Raw genomic sequence first — 24956 nt, 5'->3', positions numbered from 1 at the left:
ATTAATTAATCAAAGTACAATATGTCAAATCAAAAAGTTCTTTGTGAATAGTTGGCAAGTTAAAAAGTTTTGAAATAACGTCTGATTTATGTTTTACAGTTATGATGATTGAAAGAAAAAGAGCATGTCATTTCCACAGATCCTAACGATGCACTGTGCAATTTTTCGTTTGAGGGTCCGTCACCTTCTTGTTTCTGTGGATATGTCATAGCCCTGCTTAAAATGTTCTGTAGTATGACATTAAACAGCTCTACCTTATATTTATTCAGTGTTGGGAAGGTAACTTTTAAAATGTATTCCACTACAGATTACAAATTATATACCCCAAAATGTAGTTTGTAACATAATCCATTAAATTACTTAAAACGAGTAACTTAATCTGAATACTTTGGATTACTTGATTTGCTGTAGAGTGAAGATGAGGAAATCTTCACATAAGATGTTTTGTCTGCTTAAAGAAAATAAAAAGCCCAGACTTTACTTAACCAGATTAAAAATATTATTGATAGAAGAGGAGGAGACACAGTCCGCAAGGCATGGTTTAGTCCTGTTAAATCCTCGTCTAGTCCTGGTTTAGACCTGGTTTTAGACCTGGTGTAGTCCTGGTTTAGACCTGGTTTTAGACCTGGTGTAATCCTGAGTTTAGTCTTGGTTTAGTCCTGGTTTAGATATGGTTTAGTCCTGGTTTTAGTCCTGGTTTTGTCTTGGTGTAGTCCTGGTTTTAGACCTGGTTTAGACCTGGTTTTAGTCCTGGTGTAGTTCTGGTTTAGATCTAGTTTAGACCTGGTTTTAGACCTGGTTTAGACCTGGTTTAGATCTAGTTTAGACCTGGTTTTAGACCTGGTTTAGTGTCCGGCAATGAGTGGAATTACCAAAAAAAATAAATAATAAAATTAGTCATAATTTGTACTCTGATTACGTAACTCTGGTACATGTAATCTGTTACTCCCCGACACTGTATTTATTCAATTACAGATGGTTTTATTGCTCCAAAATTCCTAGAAAAACAACATTCTGATTGTGAGTGGGGTAGCCTCTCCACAGATCTGACCTGCAAGTTGGTCTGGCTTGGTCTCCATGGAGATAGAAAGGTTTAATGCCATACTGTGAAACATTCCAAATAAAGCAATAACATACAGGTATCTATGATGACAAGCATTTGACCGACCTCCACCGGGAAAAGTTACAAAATGCACCTTTATCTTAATTGACGAAATTAAACTTTGACATATTTTTTATCGCGTGAATAGGCCATCTAATTTAGCCTATTAATCATGATTAAACCAAGCCTAGGTGTACCCAAGAATTCTGATTATCCAACAAAATTTAACTATGGATTCTACAAAATGATGCCATGTAAATATACAAGAATGTGAACCCAACACATAAGAAAATATATTACAAACATGCTTTAAAAAATCTTCAGACATTTTTTCCTCAAGTGCCTTAAGGTCAAAAAGAGGGCAGGAAACACAACACTGTCCTCACACAAAAGGAGATTAACACACTCCTTGAATCAATATTTCACACTTTATATTGTTTGTTCCTGTGGATTTGTACAATGTGGTGCAACAGCTCTGTGACAGGTGAACAGCCCTGCCCTGCCACAGTGAGGGACAGCTCTTCAATCCCTGTAAAAAGGGCCCACTCACGCTATTTCACATCCATATTATAACATTGTTCCGTCATCACAAACAGACCTGGAGTTGTGTTTTGTTTCATTCATACATTTAGCTCACAAACCCTACAGATTTAGGCCAAGTTGTCCACCTTGTGATGTTATGTGTTAATGCAGGAAGTGCTCCATTGTGTTTTTAAACTCCATACACCTTTGAGAGAAAGAGATACCTTATTGATCAAGAGGGAAATTCAAGTTTTGGCTACAGCAACACTTCCACTGCTCTTCTCCGTGGCCTTTGCGTCTCAGTCAAAGGTCTCAGTGCAGTTTAACAGAAGGACTGGTCAGGGAGGGTCAGCAGATCTGTGTCAGAGTAGTCTGAGGAAAGGAAGAGTTAAAAGTGTCCAGCAGTGTCCAGGTGGAACCAGAAGCATCAGAACATCAGAAAACAGAAAAGACGTCACTCTTCCTCTGCTCTGGTGGTAGCTCTTAACTTAAAAACTAACCCTTCATGATGGATGATGAAGGTGGAGAAGAGCATTTTGAGCCTTGAGTAATCCTTTATCATCTCCAAACATTTGAGCTTTAATCCTTGTTATCAAAAACATACCTGGAGTTTTTGTGTTTTTGTTTCATTCAAAAAAACACACGAGTCCATTTCGTGTAATGTAAGGAATGAGGGAGTTTCATTGGGTTGTTTCTGCTCTAGTCCTGGTTTAGTTTCATGCGTATTCGCACATTAATTCAATTTCTTGTCATACTTTTTATTTTAACTTTTTACTCTTTTTTACTCTTGGTTTGGTCCTGTGTTAGTCCTTATCTTGTTCAGGTTTAGTTTCTCGTTTAGTTCCCATTTTCAGGTAGTAAAAGTGTGGATGTGAATGCTTCCTTAGTTTATAACACTTCAAGAGAGTGAATTATACTAGAGGTCATATATTCTGAAGCAGATAAGGGTGAATATTTGATTTAGAAGAGTAGTTCTCATATACTTTAACAGCATTGTGGTTCCTCATATTACAATTTATCCCTCACCAAACATCAGGGTTTAATCAACGTAAAGCATGCTTACGCACTTTTGTACATAGGAGAGTCTACTAAAATTTAAAACTTGATTTCAATACCAAGGAATTCACTCAATACTGGATAATAAAGTGTAATTTTCTACACAAAATATTTTTTTCTTTATGAGGTTCTTTATGAGTTCTTTCCTTATTATCACGACGTCTTATATTTGTTCTAATAAAGCTTCAAAATCATACTAAAATGTTCAAGAAAGCTAAAATTTTGTTTTGATGTAACTTTTTAATTATCGATACCTGCTCAATTGAGTATCTCGTTTCAATATTAGTTTTAGTATAGATTCAATTCCTGATACTTTTGACCCTAGTAGGTAATCAATTAATTTCATACAATTTATTCTATTTTGGGTCTTGAAATATACAAGTCTTACAAGTTGGCATAGAAAACCTCACATTCATTCACTTTTTAAACCCAAAAATTCATATTTCTTTTCTGCTTGGCTTTCTTATTTTTGGCTAATAATAGACTCAGAAATTAGAGAAACAATTTTAATTTCTTTAAAAAGTTTTACTACAGAATATACAGACAGATACATAAGGTGAAAAATTGGCCGACCCAGAAGCCTTCTACAACATCAACAGAAAAGTCCAAACCGGTTTATAATTGTAACTCAATCACATCCATTACTTCACATTTCAGCGCCCCCTGGTGGTCACTTCACTGCTGGGCGATTTTGGCCGCCTCGGCTTTTATTAGAGATATGAGCTCCATGTTTATTAGGAAAACGAACCGCAGACCTGCAATCTGGACAAAACGACAAAAAAGAATGTTATAGTCTAAAGTAATAAGGTCTGTACAACTGGTTTAGTCCCGTCTGGGATTGTGTACGGGTTTTACTGTTTAAATTGTACAAATTATGTTTTTGATGACCTGACCATCTGACCAGACAAAGCTCTGAGACCTGCAGTCATCTGCAATCTCTGGCACACCCTACATGGTCCCACCCCCCAAGTTTTGAACCACTGTTTTTAGACCATATAAGGACAGTCCCACTTATGTCCTGAATATGTGATGGTGGTTTGGGTCTGGTTAAGGAATCTAGACAAGTTCAAGTGTAGTGAATCCTGATTTAAACCTGGCCTAAATCTGATTTTGTGCTGACATCATTTGGTTTTAGTTTAATCCTGGTCCCTGGTTTAGACCTAATTAGTTCTAAAGAAATCCTGGTTTAGTCAATGTTTAATCCCATTCTCATAGTAGTTTAGAAAAGGGATCAGCTGGTTCAGCAGTACAGGCTTTGTGTTGTTTAGTCTTTTGTCCTCACTTGGTAATGTTATTGGAGTAACTTAAATCGTGATATTGAACTGAACAACAGGTCTAACCCTGGGATCAGACTGCAGCTGGTGCAGCTCCGGTCTGGTGACCTCAGGTATTCCTAATAATAAAGGAGGTGCTGCGTGCGGAGGTACTGCAGCTTAATTCCACTGGAAATCTGTTTTTACTGGACGTCAGAGCCCACCGTGCCTTTACTTAATAAATAACTTTAATAAATAGTGATCACATGAACACTTGTGCATGCAGCTTCAAAGGCAGCGAGCACATCTGCACGCTGAGTGTGAGTGTCACACCACCACAGACACAGGAGTCACAGGAGTCACACTGGAGCGGGTGCCCTCTGAGTGAGGTATAATGCGTGCATGTAGGAGCAAGATCTGGACTGACCTCCACCACTGAGTTGTTGTTGAGTTTCCACTTGTTTCCAGATAAAACCGGTCTTCCATCGATGTAAATGGGCCGCCGTCCCTCATTCACAATGAAGAAATCTCCATTATTTTTCAATTTAATAATACCTGAAAGATCAGAAACATAGATTAATTCTAACATGATAATGATCATCTTTGCAATACAATAACAGTGAACCCAATGCACAATGCAGGAAAAAAGTCCAAACCAAGTACAATGATTGAAAAATGAACCTTAAAATATACAGAAAACCTTGAAGGCTGTGTTGTTATACTTGCACTGCTTTGTGAGTGTCTATATGTTTAGGTTACTTCCCATTTCCATTCAGTAATGTACAGATACAGATGAGGGATGTTCATCTTGTACAGTTGTTAAAAATATGATACTAGGATACAAATCAAATCTAGATACTCAATTGGACAAGTGTCAACTGAAGAAAACAATGCACATAAATAAGACAAAACTGAACCTTTCTGAATAATTTTAGAATAGGCTAATGTATATCAGAAGAGAATATAAACCACTATTATTTTGTGTCGTGTGTACATCTTATTTAAAAATGTGTTCATAAATGTGATTATTGTGAGTGCATTATCACCTTGTTTCCTGGATATCTTCCAGGCCGGACCCTCCAGTGACAGGTCCACGTCTATCTGTTTGTCCTTTGTAGCTCTGCCCAGTGTAATCTGCACAAAGATAATGACAAAGACGTATTTAGAGACATGTCCTGAGAATCACACAGACCTTGTTTTATGGCCTCACCTCTCTGGATCTCATGAGGTAGCGCACCATTCGTCCTCGTAAAGCGGCCAATGTCTGGTTATCAAAATCTGGCATGCTCATTCCTGTAAAACAATATCTCCATTGAGACAAGCTCATAACAAACCCACACTAATGAAATGTTAAAGGAACAGTACGGAAAATTCTGCAGGTGGCATGTCTGCATGATAGATTTCATGGAAATAGAAAGATAGATTATATCAGAGCCATACTTCGGAGCATTCTCCATGGAAATATGATACGTTTTATCCCATACTGTGGAATATTATAGCCAAATAAGACTCAGATTTGTGGACAACGCAAATTTTGTGAAAAAACAAACAAAACCAGCTTTAATTTCAGTCTATTTTTTGGTTAAAGTTACATAATGTGCCTTTAATATTAGCCTCATTCCTGATCAGTTGTTTGAATAATTACCTGTGATGTTATCCACTAAAACCTGCCACCGCGGCAGCTCCTGTTCCAGCTGTCGAATCTCTCTTTTCTGGTGACGGTCAGAAACCATCAGTTCTGAAAAACAAGCCAAGCAAATGTAATATTTAATTGTGGTGACTATTCTATAATTATAATTTGATTGTCCATTTAATTGTATCATTCTTTAGGGTGATGGAGATTTTCACTAACTGAACTACAGGGGAGGTTATAGCGTACCATGTTCTAGCGCTTCGTCTCTGCTTTCTCTGTGAATAAGACATACATTTGGTCAGATAGAATCATGTGCAGAGTTTCACACCAACACAACTACAATAAAACATGTAAAACTACTATACTTTTTACATGTATGGATGAAACTGAATAACGAAGCTTTCTTACTTTAACTTGACGTCATCGATCATCTGTTCTGCATCTGAGAAGTTGAGGACCTGGTCTCCTTTAGGCAGAGGCTGAACTGTAACAAATGTAATACTCAAGTCAGAAAAGAGACCAGACAGTAGTCTAAGGTCCAGACTAGGGCTACAACAATTCATCAGAATCAACTAATAAAACAATAGCTGTGATTTCATCAGAATGTGTCACGATTTGGGGATTTTTAACAAAAATACTCTTGATTTAGAAGAAGACACCATTGGGCATATTTTAGGTAACTGGTCAAATTTGCGAGAAGAAATATCCAAGACACAGTAGAAATAATTGCTGACTAAAATAATTGATAGTGGCAGCTCTCATCCAGAACACAGTGCAGACCATAGTCCAAAGCAAAGATCCAAGACCAGAGACCAGATCAATAAACACAATCAGATTAGTTTGATTTCTATTGAGTCGTACCACTCTGGTCGTCCAGTAGGTAGTACTGTTTGAGCAGTTGCCAGTGCACCAGCAGACTCTTGGGAGAGCGAGACGGGTGAAACACTCCAGGATGCTTATTCAAAACGTCCTGGAAGACGTCTAGTTTGGGCTGACTGGTCTAGAAACAAAACAGAAATACAACTGTGAAATAACAACCCAAAAAAAAAAAAATTCCCACTGCTATTAGATTGATGCCATTACAATATATTACATCATGACCCTTTCCCACTTCAAAATAAAGTTGCATCTATTATTTAGTGAACAATAAAGTCATTATGGTTAGTTGATATATAAATACACAGACTCATTTATAAATAACTCACTGATCCAATCTTGGCCAGCAGAGCCTCCTCGCTCTGACTGAACAGGGCTTTGCTTTGAATGGCTGCGATGGCCTCTGGGTGGAGCTGCCTCATCGCCTGCCAGGCAAGTCTACATGTGTAAAAGCAGAGCAAGTACTTTAAATAAAACAATACATGATTAAAATAATTTGAATACACTGAATGCAGTAACTATGGTCTTACTTAGAGATGACCGGGTCGTAGAGCAGAGAGTACCATCTTTCTTTGATTTCTCTCAAAGTAAATCTGCAGCTAAACTTCACACCCAAATGAACTGAGGTCAGGTCTGTTGTCTGCACACAAACACAAAACAAACATAGATAATCAACACTGGTTAAGACATAGTATTAAACTAGCATTATTTGGGTGACAGTGGCTCGGGCTCTGAGATAGTGAAGAACAGTTAACAAGACTATCTCTAGCTGTCAGAAATCAACCGCCAGCACCAGCTCAGTCCCCTCCTCCCAAGTGAGGCAACGTTCCAATATCTCAAATACTAAAAAGTAAACGTACAAGAGTGGCTTTGGTTCTTTAATCAGAACACACTGTCTTTTCAGGCTGGGGCCGGTTGGTATTATTAATATTTAGTGAGATAATTGTCCCTTCAGACCTGTAGCACGGCGTTGATGAGCAGCAGGTCGTCTGTGGGTTTCCACCGGCCCAGGTCTTTGGTGACGTGCATGGGCTGTTTGCTCTTCTTCACTCGTTTGGCCATCGGAGGTGGGTTCAGCATCATCGTGAGCGGTGAAGTGAGAGTCGCACCTGATTTTGTGAGCTGACAAAAGAAAACAAAAATAGTTTATAATCTAAATTGTATTATGCTTTTCTAAAACAGACATTTCAATCTTACAGTTTGTAATGTGACCTAACTAAGGCTGTAATGTGCTACCTTTTTCTTTTCACTGGACGAGGACTCGTTGCCCGGACAACGCAGTGGCTCAATAAGTGGAGACCCTTTGACTCGAGTGGACGACTTCACCAAACTGCTCTCCACCAACTCATCATCAAACTTCTTCCTCTTTATTGATCTGAGAATAACAAATCATGGGAATATTAGTTGATGTCTTTTTTTAAGTACCGGTAAATATCACAAAAATGGTTGGTAATGAATAAGAGCTATCGTATTTACATAAGGAAGTTTAATTCCACTAAAGTTAAATGGGTGACCACAAACAACTATAAGTGTGAAATGGCAATCCTTTTCATTAGCGATTGGCTCCACAAACTTGCCATATTAATCATATGTTGCCTAGTGACACCACTTCCTGAAAAACCTGAAACCAGGTCAACAAATCTGCAACATGACAGTTAAAAAGTTAATTCTCCCATAGTATGCTAATCTGTCCTCCAGCTCAATATTGAACTACTAATATCTATGAACACAACCTTAACTGAATAGAAACATTATTTTAACTAATTTTAGTATCAATATGAGTGATTTATACATACATGTGAACTGATGTTCCAAACCTGGAGGAGCTTCTGCGTTTGGGGATGCTTCCTCCTCCTCCTCCGAACGTTTGTGTGGAGGATCGTTTCAGGTCTTTAACTACGAGAGACTCTTCATCCTCTGATCGGCTCTGAGCTCCGGTCATGGCTGCTCCCGCCCCGGGGTCACCTGCCTGCATCTGAGGAGACACACAGTCAACATTCAGAAAGGACATTCAGTGTAAGGCTGCACGACCTGTAGGGGAAAAAACTGTAATTTTCCTGAGTATTGTTATTCTGAATAAATTTGCAATTTGTGTTTAGAAAGAAGGATTCTGTTGAGAGTGCACTTTGGAAACAAGTGCTTTAATACTGAGAGAAGACTGAAATATGAACTGATAAACTAATGTAAAATTCCATGTATTTCAGAACATGTTTGCAGAAGTGAAAAGCACCCATACAAGATTTTTCAGTTTGTTCTTTTCAGAGGGCATTCTATTCTATCCTAAACCACTTCCGTCTTTGCGGTTTGATAATTGTGCCAATTCAATTTTGATTAGATTGTGATATATAAGGCGCGGCAGCTGCAGTCCTACTTTACAAAAAAAAAAAAAAAGAAAAAACAAACCTATGTGTCAACATTAGACTTCTTCAAACATGTAAACACTGACTGATCGTACTGTAGATGTATTGTGTAGACGTAAATGTGTTGTGTTTGACTCATGACATTTGGCTTGATGATCATGTTGTTGATGAATTATATTTTAGAGGATAACAATACTGATGAATTTGGTAAATGTACATTTTAGGAGATACTGATGACAATTAAATGTTTAGAAAACAATGATGAGTCTGAAATCTTGTATTTGTGGAAATTAGAATGAATGAATTTTGATTGTTTTAAATGTTTAATGTTGAATTGGATTGTGGTTACTTTAGACACTGTTAATAATGAAATGTTGTTGCTAGAATGTCAATAGTTTCTTTAATGTATTTTGTACCCGCCTGAAAGACTGCACATGGAAAGGAGCTGCAGCTAAATCTGGAAGTTTAATGTTTTCTATGTACTGCCCTTGTTGTTTGTTTGACAGTAACAGGCAATAAAATTATAAATAAAAAATTGCCAACACGCACACACAAACACACAAATACATCCATCTGAAAAAAAAAATGAATTTGTCGTCTTCAACTAACTGTATCTACAAAAAAGGCTTAACATAGGATAACTACATTTTCAAATTTCCAAATTGGGACACACCCGGGTTGAGATAGTTGGTAAAAATAAAATTGTGAAAAGAGCGTGTTACATTGTGTGTCAGTCATAATCTGAGACACTTCTGACGCTGCATTTTTTAAAACGTTATGGTCATTTGCAAACACAGTTTTTTGTATTTTGGCTAAACAAATGACAATGTGTGCTCTTCTTTACTGCTGGCATTGTCAAACTAATCAGATTAGTCAAAAATTGTGATAGTCCTGGTTTAGACCTGATGTGGTTCTGGTTTAGTCTTAGTTTAGTCCTGATTTAGACCTGGTTTAAAATTTATATGGTCCTGGTTTAGTCCTGATTTAGACCTGATGGAGTCCCGGTTTAGTCTTAGTTTAGTCCTGGTTTAGATTTAATGGAGTCCTGGTTTAAATTGGATATAGTCTTAGTTTAGTCTTAGTTTAGTCCTGGTTTAGACCTGATCCAGTTCTGATTGAGTCTTTGTTTCAGTCCTGGTTCAGTCCTGGTTTAGTCCTGGTTTAGTCCTGGTTTAGTCCTGGTTTAGTCCTGGTTTAGTCTTGGTTTCGACCTGGTTTCGACCTGATGGAGTCTTGGTTTAGTTTTCCTGGTTTAGTCCTGGTTTAGACCCGGTTTAGACATGATGGAGTCCTGGTTTATTCCTATTTTAGACCTGCTTTAAATCAGATTGGTCAAAAATAGGGTCACCTGGGGCATTTCTTGTATAAAACTGGGACAAATCAGTGGTTTTGTATAAATCTGCTGGGGCAGGGGACGCAGGACTTAAAACTGGGATTGTCCCGGATAAACAGGAACGTCTGGCCACCCCATCTTAACAAAAAATACAATAATATTTAATTAATCTTTAATTTTCCACCTTGTAATGTTAGAATAATAAAAGCAAAATATTATTGGACGTGTTTCCTATTAAAATACTAGACTTTTCATTTTTAAATGATTCACGCATCCCAAAATGGATAGTTCACAGAATTTAAAAATCATGTGTAAAATAAATATCTCTAGATCAGGCTGACTGCTGAGGCTTTGTTTACATGTAGCGGCTAATGCTAATGCTAATGCTAACGCGAGCACTTGTAAAATCGGACGCATCAATATTTCGCTTTTGGTGCTATTTAGGTGACTTCTGTCGGTGTTAACTCATACACAGACTAGAATACGAGCTGGTTTGATACGTTCGTGCAACAGAGTGAAATAATTCAAGCGCGAATTGTTTTTTGCAAATAGGCACTAGAGTTAGCATTAGCCTTGTTAGCATCAGAGCACCCTAGCGTTAATTGGATACATAAAATCAGTTTCGTTACAACGGCTCGTAACCTACCTTTACTCTGTATTTTCCTCGTTTTGCTTGACTCGCTGGTGTTGAGAAAAATGCGTTCCGCTTGATCTATACGTGCGTTTTTATCTTAGTGTTGTGTGCTGCTACATGGCTAACGGCTAACTAGTGTGGAGTGTTTGTGTGGTTCTCTGTGCTTCATTATCGTCCCCGTGTGGTGAGGGGTGAGAAGACTCTGCAGTGCTGGAGCCCACCTGGCCCTTGAGCTTGAAATGAATGCTTTTTGTCAAAGCAAGTGCACTATACAACTTTTCTGTTGCATGGTTTACTTAGGACAGTCCCAGTTTTAAGCCGTGTGCCCCCGTCCCAGCAGATTTATCTTAAACCAGTGATTCGTCCCAATTTTATACAAGACATGTCCCAGGTTTCCCTATTTTTGACTAATCTCATACATGCCAAACAGTAAAGAGAGGCATACACTGTCATTTGTTTAGGTAAAATACAGAAAAGCTGCTTAAAAAGGACAAAAACACACAGAAAATGTGACTCTATTGATCACATTAATGCAGAGTGCAGAACAATTTTCCTTAATTATGCACTTGTTTCACAGTTCTATTATTACCAACAAACCCAATTTTTTTTTATTTATTTAGAATTTTGAAAATCTTGTCACCTTAATTTTTTTTTTCCAAAGTATGGCATTAAACCTATAGTCACAATAACAAAGCTACTGAGAAATATTGCAATAAATCATATATGTATTTATTTCATAAAGTATAAAAAGACCTCAACAGTGTCACAACATCAAACATACAAGAAATTAATGAAAAGGAGCAGAAAGAAGAGTAATCTTATGTTATCTGCCCCCCCTTCCCTTTTCAAGACAGTACATCAACACAGGTAGTTACTTTAAAACATTTGAAATCAGTACAATTCAAGCACAATTATTAATCAGTTGCAAACAGAAATCTTCACTATATTGAAACTACTTTATACCATTAACACAAAGCAGGATAATCCCAGTAAAGCAATTTGTAAATAGACAGTATCATTAAAAGCCACAAGCTGAATGAAAGCAACAGCAGAATGAAACAATATTTAGACACAGAAGTTATTTATTCAACCCTCTACAGCCCAAATTTTCCTTTAGTACATAAAAATAGCAAAAATCTCCCCACTATTACAAATAAACTGCATGCACGATAACTATTAAGCTCCAAAATATTGAACGAAAAGTCAACAGAGGCCCACTAGTACTTATCATGACAAGCCTAATTAAACCTACATTTCTCCATAGAGGACAAGCAGAGGACTCCAACAGGACATATTACAGATCAGATCTGTGGAGAGAGAGAATGCATGTTCTTTAAATTATTTTTGAGCAATAAAAACATGAAATTGTATAAGTGTAGGATGAATATGTTAAATGCTACATATCAAGCAAAGCAATAACATCTCCATGGAAACAATGTGGTGGCGGACCCTCTACTCGAAAAGTTACTTAGTGCATCTTTAATAAATTAAGAAAAATTCAAAGACTAATGTTTAAATACAGGCTACCCATCTGCCAGTAATTTGGCACTTCCCGAATGAAAGAATGAATGAATGAATAAAGGGTGGAGGAGATAGGAGGAGAGGGAAATGCAATGCATGCAAGATTAATCGCAATCAAACTGAAATCACATTTGGCTGAATACAATTAGCAAACAGCAAAGGCTCCACTTTTTGGAAGATTGGACTACCATCATTTCCTCCACAAACTAAACATTTGGTCTTATTCTTCATGAAAATCACTAATGCTGTAAATAAGAAGTAGTAGAAGTAGTTCTGAAATGTGATTCTAATAGTCCACACACTCCTATGTTCTCCATTTCAAAGGCACATGGGTCATAGCTGAAGATAAATAAACTGTTTTTCTAAATAAATAAATAAAATAAAAAAAACTATAGTATGACTCACCTGGGGTTTCACATACAGAATACAAATGAGGATACCACTATTTACAGGAAGTGCCCTGCAGCTTTTTCAAAGAAATGTCAAGATGGAATGAAGGTGGAGTGTGTTGAACCGGTTTGCCAGTTCATACAAAATAAACAAATCTTCCGCATAGCTGCTTTATTTTGATAGACCCTACCTGGATACCTGGACGAGATGTGACTTTCACAATCAAAAGTAAAACCACCAGAGGAGAGTGGACTAAGGCTCGGTGCGTTTGTTGTGCAGTTCAGAATCTCTGAGCACTTCTGAGAGTCAAACCTGTGAGTACAACTTTAACATTAAGGAATCTGCTTTAAGATATTGTTATGTTTGCATCACTGGCATTTTAGACATTGAATACATTTATTTAATATTTTAATTATACATGTGCCCATAGTACACTATTTTCTAATTAGTTTTTTTAGTAACCTGCTAAACTTACTTGAAGTGATTTCGCTGAATAGGCTACTTTTGTACTCTTATTTAGTTTGATCCCTACTTGAATAATATTATATGTTATGCTACTCTTATGGGCAGACTTGACAACAGCTTTTGGCTTCTCACCAAGAGGGCATGACAGTTTTCTTTGGGAATAGGTCTTCTTCAAATAATATCAAATGATCACATGATGATCAATGATCAATGAATCACACTGAAGTTGTTCCTGAAATAATAAACTTAATAAGCGTGTAAGCAAATGTGTACAATATAATGTACATGTGGACCTTAAAATGACACTTAGGCTTAGGTCTGACATTTCTGCTGGAACGACCACCTGCTTGTCACCATGGATACAGAATGCTACTGGATTGCCTGGAATATTCTGTAGTATTGCATTAACAGCTTCATAGAGCGTTATCAGGCCATATTGCAAGTCATGTCTGCAGAGAGGTCATTCCCCTTACAGTAACACTAAAATAAACATAGATAAGATTACATGTTACAGCTTACGGTCAGTGAAACACAACAGGAAAAATGATAACATCTCCATAGAGACAAGCTGTGAAAAGTTCCATAGTGCACCTTCAAATGGTCCATATGGCACTATTTTCTTATCTATGTTATAATGTTATTTCCTCATCATTAACATACCTGGAGTTGTGTTTTGTTTCATTCACATGTTTAACACACACACCCTGTGTTGTGGAAAAAATATCTCTTGATGATAAATAATTAATCCATTTGCGAAGCCTGATGAGTTTTTGGAATACAGACCAACCTCCTCTCCTCCCCAGCAGTATGTTCCTCCAACGTCAGACCCCTCTGAGCATCCCAGCTCTGAGTCTTTCGAGCATTTGAGATCTGAGTATTTCTACAGAAATGCAAGTTACATACATATCAAAGCAGAATGACACTTGTCTCACAGGCTGGTGCTAAGCAACTGTTAGGATAAATAACTAGGCTTAGGTGGTGTATAACTACTGCTATGATGTAAATGATGTACTGCTATACAGTTATTGATGTACTGCTATATTTTATTATTGTACTATTATAATTCACTATACAATGACCCAAAAAACAGGGACCATATTACAGCTGAGGGATGCACAGATAGAATATCTTTTACATGAACTGAACCTATTTCTATCTATATGTCTAATCAATTTACTAAAGGACTTATTGATAGGGCTATGCTGACTCACGACTCATCACCCTGATCAGACCAGCAAGATATAAGGGGAGTGAGATGAATCTGGGGGATCCTTGTCAGAATCGTATAAGATTGTGCAACGTGCCAAGAGGCCTGGCTGGTCTGTGCACCAACGAAGAGGCACGAAGTCTAAACCATGGTCAATTCCCACTATAGTTTGTGTATAAAAATCATTGTATAGGCGTAAATATTCAGTCTCTGCATGGGAATGTCAGCACAGACTCCTTGTACAAGTATGACTTTTCTAATATTGGAATAAGTAAATGATCTGGACTTTATTTCTGTTTCAAGGGTAATTTTTGTCTAAACGAACACGTGAGGAAAAGGGTTATTTTCCTTAACACAACTTAATATAAATTTGAAGACAACTAAGACAACACACAGCTTCCTGTAGGGTGGGGACAGTTGTGTCTGCTGAGCCTTTACCCATGTTACTGACTGGTCTGGTCTCAGGTAGAAATCACTTTCATTTACACAAAGACAGATTGAGAGAAATCTTCCCACAATATAAATTTCCATCACACCTGCATGTTTAGGCTAAGGTCTTCACTAAAATAGAAAACATTTTGCTCCACCTTGTGATGTCATGTGGTACAGGAAGTGCTCTATTGTGTTTTTAAACTCCATGCACCTTCACTACAATCAATAATTCAGTAATTTCAGTGCTGGAGTTACCGGTCTCTATGGAACTAAAGGTAAAATGTTGCTGTTAACATGAAAATTACCACTGCATGACATCACAAGTTGGAACAGAGTATTTTGAGCTTTGGAGATGTAGACAGACTCATAATAGCCTAAAGGTTTACTCAAGCATGTGTGAATGAAACAAAACACAACTCCAAGCCTTTTTTTCACAGAAGCCGAGAGGGGTCACAACAAACGCAAACGCCGCAACAAATACAAATGCGACAACACAACAAAAAGCCACAACAAACAAAAAAAGCCACAATGGAAATGACCGCAGGACTCCATTTTAATGCAAACACCACAACAAATACAAATGCCACAACACAAACACAAATGCCGCAACACATTAAAAAGCCACAACACATCAAAAAGCCACAACGGAAGTGACCGCGGGACTTTATTTTCCGAAGAACTACAACGTGAAATGAATAATGATAAAACAATAAATTACTTTTACTTACGTTTCCAACTTCTCCGTTCCTTTACTTTTCACGTTGTAGTTCTTCTTCTTCACTTGCCGCTTGATCGGTCCGTCAGAAAATAGAGTCCCGCTGTTACTTCCGTTGTGGCTTTTTAATGTGTTGTGGCTTTTTAATGTGTTGCGGCATTTGCATTTGTGTTGTGGCGTTTGTATTTGTTGCAGCATTTGCATTAAAATAGAATCCCGTGGTCATTTCCATAGTGGCTTTTTAATGTGTTGTGGCTTTTTAACGTGTTGCGGCATTTGCGTTTGTGTTGTGGCGTTTGTATTTGTGTTGTGGCGTTTGTATTTGTGTTGTAGCGTTTGCATTTGTTGTGGCGTTTGCATTAAAATAGAGTCCCGCGGTCATTTCCATTGTGGCTTTTTTTGGTGTGTTATGGCTTTTTGTTATGTTGTCGCATTTGTATTTGTTGCAGCATTTGCGTTTGTTGTGACCCCTCTCGGCTTCTGTATAAAACTCACAAGAGTCAGTTTTTGTGTAATAGTGTGTAACTGTGTATTTCACTTTCTCTTTCCCCCTCAGTGCGCAGTTATGGCCACGGCCGTGTGTCAGCTGTCGGAGCTCCAGTTCTGCTGCTCCATCTGCCTGGACGTGTTCACTGACCCCACTTCTCTCCCGTGCGGCCACAACTTCTGCAAAGCGTGCATCGAGCGCTACTGGGAGTCGCGCAGAGTTGGTTTTACATGTCCCTACTGTAAACATGTCTTCCCAACCAAACCAGAGCTCAAAGTCAACATTTTTATCTCGGAAATGTCCAGGCAATTTAAGCACTCAGTCAAAAGCAAAGATTTGACGCAACAGGAGGCGAAACCAGGTGAAATCTCGTGCGATGTTTGCGATGATCCCAAATTAAAGGCGCAAAAATCGTGTCTGAATTGTTTGGTTTCTTACTGTGACGCACACCTCAAACCGCACCAAACCGTACCCGCGCTAAAAAGACACACCCTCACAGAACCGCAAAGAAACCTAGAGGGAAAACTTTGCCCTGAACACGGTCATGTCCTGGAGCTGTACTGTGAGAACGACGACAAGTGCATCTGTTCGCTGTGTGTGCATTTCCACAAACGGCACAAGGTGGCGCCACTGAGGGAGGTGTCTGAGCAGAAGAGGCTGCAGATCACCAGCACCCGGACTGCGATCCAGAGAATGATCCAAACGAGACAGAACAAGATACAGGAGCTGCGCCGCCCTCTGGAGGTCAGTAAGCATGACAGAAATGGTATTAAAGGAGCATTATGCCATTTTTCTGGTATCTGTTGCTATGGAGATGGTGCTTTGATTTCTTTCATTTCCAATTTTGAAAGCATCCAGTTATATGATGCCTAAAAGGTCCACTACCCGCTTCACTAGAAATATTATTGCTTGGTCAGTTCCAAAATATGGCATTAAACTTATTTATTGCTATAGAAACAAGCAGCTCCTTAAGGTCAAATGACAGGTCAGATCTATAGAGAGGTGACCCTGCTTCAGTCAAAAGTAATAAAAACCCCTCTTATACATGCATCACAACTTTGAACTTCCGGTCATCGTGCAATTCATACTGGGAAGGATTTTCCAAAAAAGTGAGCATCAAACTGCCATGTTTGATTTCCCAGTGGGATACTTCTATTGTCAAAGTCGATCTTTTCAAGTCTTTTGAACCATATCGCTTTTGTTTCTGGTTCTGATATTGTCATATTTTAGTTATGGAGTTCAGACATCGTAATTGTGTGGTTGTTGGATCCTAACAGCAGAAAACAGCTCAAGAAATTTGTTTGTGAACTCCATAAATGCAAAAGGGAATCAGATGTGTGTGACTGCAAACCTTCATTCAAACTGTTTCCCTTCCCAATGGAATTGAAAAATAGTGAAAGGTGAAGGTGATGGGGAGTATTGATACACAGGAAGGACCAAAAAGGAAACCTTTGCCTGCCTAAATCATCCCGGGTTTGCAACATTTTGTGTCATCAAAGCAAAATCCCGATCCCCGCGATCTTGGTTACGAATTAAAAAATTCAAAGCGAAAGGCACCAACTGTTCACCAAGAAATACCTTCCACTGCAAAGAGACCAAGACTTAATATTGCTGTAAAACCACAAGAACAAGAACGTGTGAGCTCGGCCTGTTTGTCTTCTGCACTTCTCGATTAACAAACAGGATTTTGCTTTGTTAGCGCTCCACATACAAAATGTTCGCTGCAACCTCGGGATGATTTAGGCAGTCAAAGGTTTCCTTTTTCGTCTTTCCTGTGTATAAATCCTGCCCATCGCCTTCACCTCTCACTATATTCCAATTCCGTTGGGAAGGGAAACAGTTTGAACAGAGGTTTACAGTCACACACATCCCTTTAGGATTCCCTTTTGCATTTATGGAGTTCACAAACTTCTGAAGCCCATTTCTCGAGCGGTTTTCCGCTGTTAGGATATTCAACAATTATACAATTATGATGTCTGAATCCCATAACTAAAATATGACAATATCAGAACCAGAAACAAAAGTGATATGGTTCAAAAGATTGAAAAGACTGGCTTTGTCAATAGACGCATCCCACTGGGGAAACAAACATGGAGGTTTGATGCTCACTTTTTTGGAAAATCTTTCCCAGTATGCACTGTGCCGGAAATCCGAAATTCGTGATGCATCTATTGAATAAATGCAAGATAGATAATTTAATTTAGCAACATTTTAGGTAAAGCAATAACATCTCCATGGAGACAAGCGTGAGGCACAGTTACATGGTGCTGCTTTAAAGCTACCACATGTTTATGTTGATGTTGCAAACAAATTTTATTAAACCTGTTTTTCATTGCAGTCTCCGAGCGCAGACTCTGAGCTGTCGGAGGGCCTGAAGGTCTTCTCTGCTCTGAAGGGCGCTGTGGACCGAGCGCTGGAGGAACTGTACCAGGAGGTCAGTGAGAAGCAGGAGTCTGTGAAGGTCCAAGCTGAAGGTCAGATCCAAGAAGTGGAGAAAGAGATTGCTGAGCTGCAGAACAGACTGTCACAGGTACAGTATGATGAGATATCATCATCACAAACACACCTGCACTTGTGTTTGGTTTCATTCACATATGCTTGAGATTTAAGGGCAATAGTTGATACACTAACAAGTGCAAATATCAGCCTAATATATCGGTTTATCTCTGACATTTATCAAAAGGCTTTAACAAACAACTTGTAAATGACAGTATTCTCTTTGTAGGGTGTTTGTGAATATGTAATACACAGACACTTTTGATACTTTGCAGCTGATGTCATGGAGGTGAGATGCTAACACAAGGCACTACTGTCTAGGGTGACCATATTTCCGTTTGTGAAAACCCGGACACCTTACCGAGGGTGGGAGGTGGGGCCTCAACATTGAACTACTCTCACCCCGTAACCTGTGCACATGGCCTCCCACTTGTCCCGACCGGGATGGAAAACAGAGAATTTCTTGTACAAGTCATTGTTAAATGCACATTTGTGCTTCGGCATGTTGAAGACTGACCGAATGTTTGTGTCTGCTCGCTCCTTCTGAGTGCACAGAGAGCTACGCGAGCTGCTCAGTTTAATGGCCCCAATGAAAGGTCATGAAAACCCGGACATTTGCATCACTTTATGAAAAAAACCTGGACGCCCAGGACAGGATGCAAAAAAAACGGACGTCTGGGGAAAAATGAATGTTTGGTCACCCTAACACTGTCAGAATCATTTAGACTTTAATCTGTGCTTTATTTGAACACAATTGGATCAGAAAGAGCTGATTTAGTTAGGAACTAGAACAGTTTGAGATTATTTGTGTTGTTAAACACATTTTGTATCTCCCTTAAATGACTTCTGTTTTGACATAAACCTGCCATGTCTCTCACAGGTGGAAGAACTTTCCCGATCAAACGACCATCTCCAAATCCTGCAAAACTACAAGAATCTGCGAGTGACTCCACGAATGAAGGACTGGACCAGCGCTGGAGTCAGTTCACCAACGTTTGAGGGAATTGTGGTTCGAGCTTTGTCTAAACTCGAGAAAGAATTCACCAAAACAACCCAAGAGATGTTTGAAGAAGAGCTGAGGAGAGTGAGGAGATTTGAAGCTCTGGTCACACTGGACGGAGACACGGCACACACTCAGCTTGTAGTGTCCCAAAATGGCTCCCAAGTCAACTACAGCATCGAACAACGAAGAATACAAAACAGCGTCAACAGATTTGAAGATTTCTTTGTTTTAGGAAAGCAAAGTTTCACGGAAAATTTCTACTTTGAGGTGGAGGTGAGAGGGAAAACAGACTGGACTGTAGGAGTGGCCAAAGAGACACTCAGCAAGAAGGGAGCGTTGAAACTGGACCCTCAAAATGGCGTGTGGGCGATTGGTTTGAAGGATAAAAACTACTTTGCATGCGCCAAACCGGAAATCCCTCTCTTTCCAAAGGGTAAACCGGAGAAAATGGGAGTGTTTGTGAGCTATGGAGAGGGCTGTGTTTCATTTTATGATGTGGAGAATGCAGCAGTGATCCACTCCTTCACTGGGTTCTGTTTTAGAGAGAGACTTAAGCTGATCTGCAGTCCAGGACACTACTCTTATGGGAACTTCGCTCCTCTGGTTGTGTGTCAGAATGCTCCCAGTGCACGAAGGATGACATGGCCAATGCAATGGGCCACTATAGGATAAATTAGAGCTTCTCTCACAAGGGACAGACCATTCTGATTACACTGAAATCATTAAAATATTGTTTTTAGAATACATAGGGCAATACAGATCACTCATGGATTTCAGGGGAGTTGGCAACATATTGGTTCCTGTTTTTATACGACTTTTCACTGATTTTAACAGGAAGAGAGAGATATTAATCTGCTGAAATGTGTATTGCTGTTTAATATTCAGTTTAATACTGATATTTGGATTTGAATTAATGCATTTTTTTACTTGTGTATTCTTCTGTGTGCAGTTTGGGTCTGATAAAAATAAATAAATAAATTAAATTGAATAAAATAACTAATAAATGAACTGAATGACCCATCAGAGCAGCAGTATGTCAGATGTCCATAGACAACACCGAAAGAAAGACATTTGTCGGGAGATGAACAAGTGAATGCACCTCCTCTCAAGTACCACACAGAGTGCACCTGCATTGCACATTATGATTTGGAATTTGAACAGTTATTTTTATACTATGTTTTGTACTTTGAGCTATATTTTCATACTTGTTTTCAAGGTAGACAGTAAACACAGTTTTTATAAATCAAAATAAATGTACTTAAACTGCATTGGGGTGAAATCAATATTTAATGAGATCTATCTAATAAAATAATATCTGTCTAATAAAATTGTCTATACTTTTTGTGTCAAGCAGTATTTATAAAGAAATCTCCAGGTGGAATGAAGGTAGAACATGTTTTGTCAAGTCTTAGCACTTTTTTTTGATAGGCCTTTCCTTAACTAGAGACGAATGGACAAAGGTTAAGTGCATTACTTCTGCATTTTAGAATCTTTGAACCCATCTGAGAGTCAAGCCTACGAATACTGTGTACAGTAAAAATGTTAAAATCGAGTGCAGTTTTTAGTTTAATAATGTTCATCATGTTTTATTAGTAAAAAGTATCTTTGATGAAGGCTGATAGACGATGACTGGTCCTTCGAGCTGACCACGTCTGGGACAACGAGGCCTGTCCAAGTTTATGTATGTGAGACAATACAGATACTGAGCACGCCTGGAAAGAATCACTGTGTAACACATCACAGCAGCCATCATGAGACGCTTCTGACAAAGACTGAAGGGACCATCGAAACATAAGAGAATACATTATCATCTCTTATCTATATTTTCTAATGTGAATGAACAACTAAATGCAAAAGATAATTTTTTTTCTTCAACAGATACTGTTCGCAAGAGGAGCAGAAACAAATCTTCTTCGATCAAAACTTGTTGAAAGTTGACATTTTATGTAGATTATAAGGATTATAGTTAGTGAATGAGTTTTGAGCATAGACTGTATATATAAATGGACATAAAAAACCTGCTGGCCACGACATAGGAAGTGGACATGGGTGTGCTTTTGGCTCTTAACCTCATTAACCTGCTCTACGTGATCCTGGGGTTTTTATTTGACTTTTTTTTTCATAAATCAATTCCTTTTCCTAATATGGAACTCTGCTCCAAATTCACCCTTAGAACAGTTTGCCTCGGTGAACTTTATTTGACTGGAGCTGAATCCCTCACACTCCCTTAATCCACTTATACTTAGACTGAGTGTTAGTTCAAGATTTTTTTTTATATAGGAGGCAGATTAAACAGGATTCAGCTGGAAACTGAATCTGTCTTTATATAAATAGTTTGTAGTACTTTTCTCTGCATAAATAGCACTTTTTGCATGAACTCCTGTACAGGTGTAGTCCTGTGAGTGCAGTCTGGGTCAAATGAATAGAGATATGCAATAGTTATTTAAAACCACAATGTGTAACGTTTCAGCCAGAAAATAAAATAAAGCATGTTCTTTTCATTTTGGTTGTGTTTATTGCACTGAAAAAATCATGTCTTTATTCTGAGTGGGCTTGCATCTCTACAAACCTGACTCTTATTTGGCCCGGAGGAGGGTCTCATCCTGCTTGTTTCCATGGAAATGTTGTTCCTTTGGCCATAATCTTCCACAGAACATATCTATGTCCATGGAGAATGTTCTGAAGTATGGATTTAACTTTCTATTTCCATGGAATCGTGCAGAAAGTTACAACTCAAACTTTAAGATTTTGTCGTTATACAATAAACCCGTAGTAGTAGTAGTCCCAATATACTTTACTCTTATTTGAGTAATTTCTAGAACTGATACTTTGTACTTTTACAATAAAACCTTATTCAATGTGTTTAATCAGCTTAAGTGTACTGACCCTTCATCACCAAATACCACACAAGAACTTTACACTTTGTGTTCCTAGAAAACCTGAGAGTACACGTCCCATTCTACTCTGAAAAGTATATTTGATTTGTACTGCGGGCATGGAGTAAGCAAATATTTAGAGGTACGCTATGTATCTTTCTTGGTGGAGGGTCTGCCACTTGCTTGTTTCGATGGAGCTATTATTGTTTTACCTTGAATATTCCACAGTAAACAAACCAATCTTGCATACTGAAATACCTTCTTAAAAAACACTGCATTCTTATTGTGCCCAAAGCCTCCATTCCACAGATCTAACCAGTAACTAGTAGTCACCAGTACTGTGGAACATTCCAGGCAAAGCAATAACATTTCCATGGAGACGAGCGGGTGACAGTCCGTCCCTCCCTTAAACGAAAGATGTAACTTGTTGCAAAATGACAGAAAATGACGACAACAAAACAACAAAAAATTCTTGTATAAAATTTAATGCCCTAAAAACAATAAGAGATACAGTTCAATAAATATATACACACATAACAAACTTAAAAGGTTCACAAAATCATCACACAAAATAGAAAATGAGTTGCATTGTCTCAAGTTACAATTTTAACCCTATTATTTACACAAAGAGTCAAAAAGTGTAGGGATCTATTTTAAACAGCTGCCATTTGCAAAAGTGATGCTTTTTTTTAAATACAGGTTTGATTCTGATGGACCCTGAAGTTTAACTATAAAAGCCTGTTCAATTTGACAAGGGGGAAGATAAAACATGAGGTAATAACACAATATTTAAATAACAGAACATTGGAATTGTAACAAAATTTGTTTAAGAATGTACACTGATTTTGGAAGACATAACATTTGCAAGAGTTTGATGGAAAATGGTGTGCTACTGTTCAATAACACATTTACTGATTTATAACGAAAGATTTCAGTTATTTTGAGCTGTTAGTGTGTGCAAGCCGCTCATGTTCTAAACCTATACACTGACTTTAAAATGTATTTTCAGTTGGTTGCCATTTTCCAAAAAACATCCTGCTGATTCATAGATTCACATAAATAATAAATGTACCACCAAACTGACCACTGCTTAGGAAACTGTTGCTATTACAACTCTGTAAATAAGTGGCCTACAGTCTATTTGATAAAAACACATATTATTATTAATAGCACCATTTGAAAGTATAGAGAAATGTATGAATGCCTGTACATTGTAATAAAATGAAATTAGAAAATCAGTTTTAAGGAACTGTATGTAAGATTTGGATTTTAACCTTCATAAACATGACCTAACTGTCTCCAGATTCATGGGAAACATGCTCAAATCAACTTACTGCTCACCCTTGTATACTGCACATCTTTGGCGCAACTACAAGAAAAAGAGTTTGCAGAGTTTGATAGTGACATATAACGACTCTTTGAGAATATTACTGAAAGTGCCGAGGTTCTGTAGCACCAGTGAAATGTTTGTAAATTTTGATGTGAGACCCTGTGTTGTCATAATCAGATGTTGTATTTATTCATTTACGTGTAGAGCAATGAATCTGAGCAGTCGAATCTTTGAAGCTCTAGTGTGTCCTGTGAGGAGCTCTGGCAGATTCACCTCTAAGCTGTGGAGACACTGGCGCTCTTGTTTGTATACATTATAACATGCACTGTATTTAACTTTTTTATTCGTACTATTATTTTTTTTTATACTATGAGCCAGATATCTCGTGTTCTTAATAAAGATTGAACTGAACTTACTTTTACTGGTAATTGTAATGCTGATTTATTCTTAGCCACACACAAAAATTGACATAATGGCCAAGTTGTTTAAGTTATAATTTGGTCTTTTGGTTCTCAAGATGATGATCCAATCAGAAATCAGAGCGAGACTGTATTTGTGTTGCCAGTTTCAGTGCTGAAATCGTTGAAAGGACTCTCTCTGATCTGAATGGTCATTACCTAAAGAGCTGATGTCACTTGTGATTGTAATACCTTTTGAAATCAAAGGCCACAAACAGTTCCTTTAAGGAAGTAAGCTGTTCTCAAAAGAACACCAGAGAGCTTTGGTCTGCTGCCCTCTAGTGGACTCTTCAACTGTACAGCATCAGAAGAGTTCACTAAAGTCTATAGAGCTCAAGAATAGTGTTCATATTTTTATATTGTGCAAATTAAGTTGACATAAAAAATGACATAAAAGATCATGCTATAGATTATGAAATTATATTGTTATTTTGGAGTAGCTTAATCTAACTATTCATGGGTTTCAGCTTTCTGTTAAATGCAACACTTTTGCCAGTTCAATAGATCAAATATTTAGTTTTACTCGCTATGGCAACAGTGTTAAATCCTTATAATTCTGAAACACATGGACAATCTGAAAGGGAATGTATTGTGACACACTTAAAGGACAACCAGGAAGAGGCTGAACTTTGCAAATGTGACAAAAATATATTGTGCTGAGGAGGTCAAAAGTGCTGCCAAACTAATCAGTCCTGGTGACCTTCTTGTTTTCCTATCTGGACAATAGCCACCATTGTTGTTTTGTGTTACTTTAACTAGGTTGAGGTCAAAGTTTCGTGAGCTTTTATAATGTTGTCACCTCATCAA

General features: G+C 38.0%; 2 protein-coding genes across 2 annotated transcripts; one reads left to right on the top strand and one right to left on the bottom strand.

Annotated features, from left to right (window-relative positions):
* Positions 1–3184: 3184 nt before the first annotated feature.
* mcrs1 (microspherule protein 1) lies at positions 3185–10947 on the bottom strand. Its single transcript, XM_020937002.2, has 14 exons — positions 10782–10947; positions 8260–8417; positions 7679–7817; positions 7400–7564; positions 6973–7082; positions 6772–6880; positions 6428–6566; positions 5975–6050; positions 5813–5841; positions 5579–5671; positions 5144–5226; positions 4980–5067; positions 4361–4488; positions 3185–3442 (listed from the first exon to the last, which is right to left on the bottom strand). Exons 2-14 carry the CDS (start codon positions 8415–8417, stop codon positions 3356–3358), a joined length of 1404 nt encoding a protein of 467 aa, XP_020792661.1. The 5' UTR covers positions 10782–10947; the 3' UTR covers positions 3185–3355.
* A 1814-nt stretch (positions 10948–12761) lies between these two features.
* LOC110171319 (probable E3 ubiquitin-protein ligase TRIML1) lies at positions 12762–20753 on the top strand. Its single transcript, XM_020937020.2, has 4 exons — positions 12762–12994; positions 16056–16730; positions 18325–18516; positions 19363–20753. The coding sequence occupies exons 2-4, from the start codon at positions 16065–16067 to the stop codon at positions 20155–20157; spliced, it is 1653 nt and encodes a 550-aa protein (XP_020792679.1). The 5' UTR covers positions 12762–12994; positions 16056–16064; the 3' UTR covers positions 20158–20753.
* The last annotated feature ends 4203 nt before the right edge of the window (positions 20754–24956 follow it).

This window comes from Boleophthalmus pectinirostris, unplaced genomic scaffold (genome assembly GCF_026225935.1).
Source record: "Boleophthalmus pectinirostris isolate CB_2022bp ecotype Guang Dong unplaced genomic scaffold, ASM2622593v1 HiC_scaffold_3, whole genome shotgun sequence".
Taxonomy (NCBI): Eukaryota; Metazoa; Chordata; class Actinopteri; order Gobiiformes; family Gobiidae; genus Boleophthalmus; species Boleophthalmus pectinirostris.
Note: the sequence above shows the minus strand (reverse complement) of the source record. Positions and strands in the feature narration are given on the sequence as shown.

Bases quoted from the DNA above. Each gene is read 5' to 3' on its own strand.
- mcrs1 (XM_020937002.2), bottom strand. From the start codon at position 8,417: ATGCAGGCAGGTGACCCCGGGGCGGGAGCAGCCATGACCGGAGCTCAG. The intron at 7,818-8,259 runs GTTTGGAACATC...TGTTATTCTCAG, and splicing joins AAACGCAGAAGCTCCTCCAG to ATCAATAAAGAGGAAGAAGT. The intron at 5,842-5,974 runs GTAAGAAAGCTT...TCTTATTCACAG, and splicing joins ATCGATGACGTCAAGTTAAA to AGAAAGCAGAGACGAAGCGC.
- LOC110171319 (XM_020937020.2), top strand. From the start codon at position 16,065: ATGGCCACGGCCGTGTGTCAGCTGTCGGAGCTCCAGTTCTGCTGCTCC. The intron at 16,731-18,324 runs GTCAGTAAGCAT...TTTTCATTGCAG, and splicing joins AGCTGCGCCGCCCTCTGGAG to TCTCCGAGCGCAGACTCTGA. The intron at 18,517-19,362 runs GTACAGTATGAT...TGTCTCTCACAG, and splicing joins TGCAGAACAGACTGTCACAG to GTGGAAGAACTTTCCCGATC.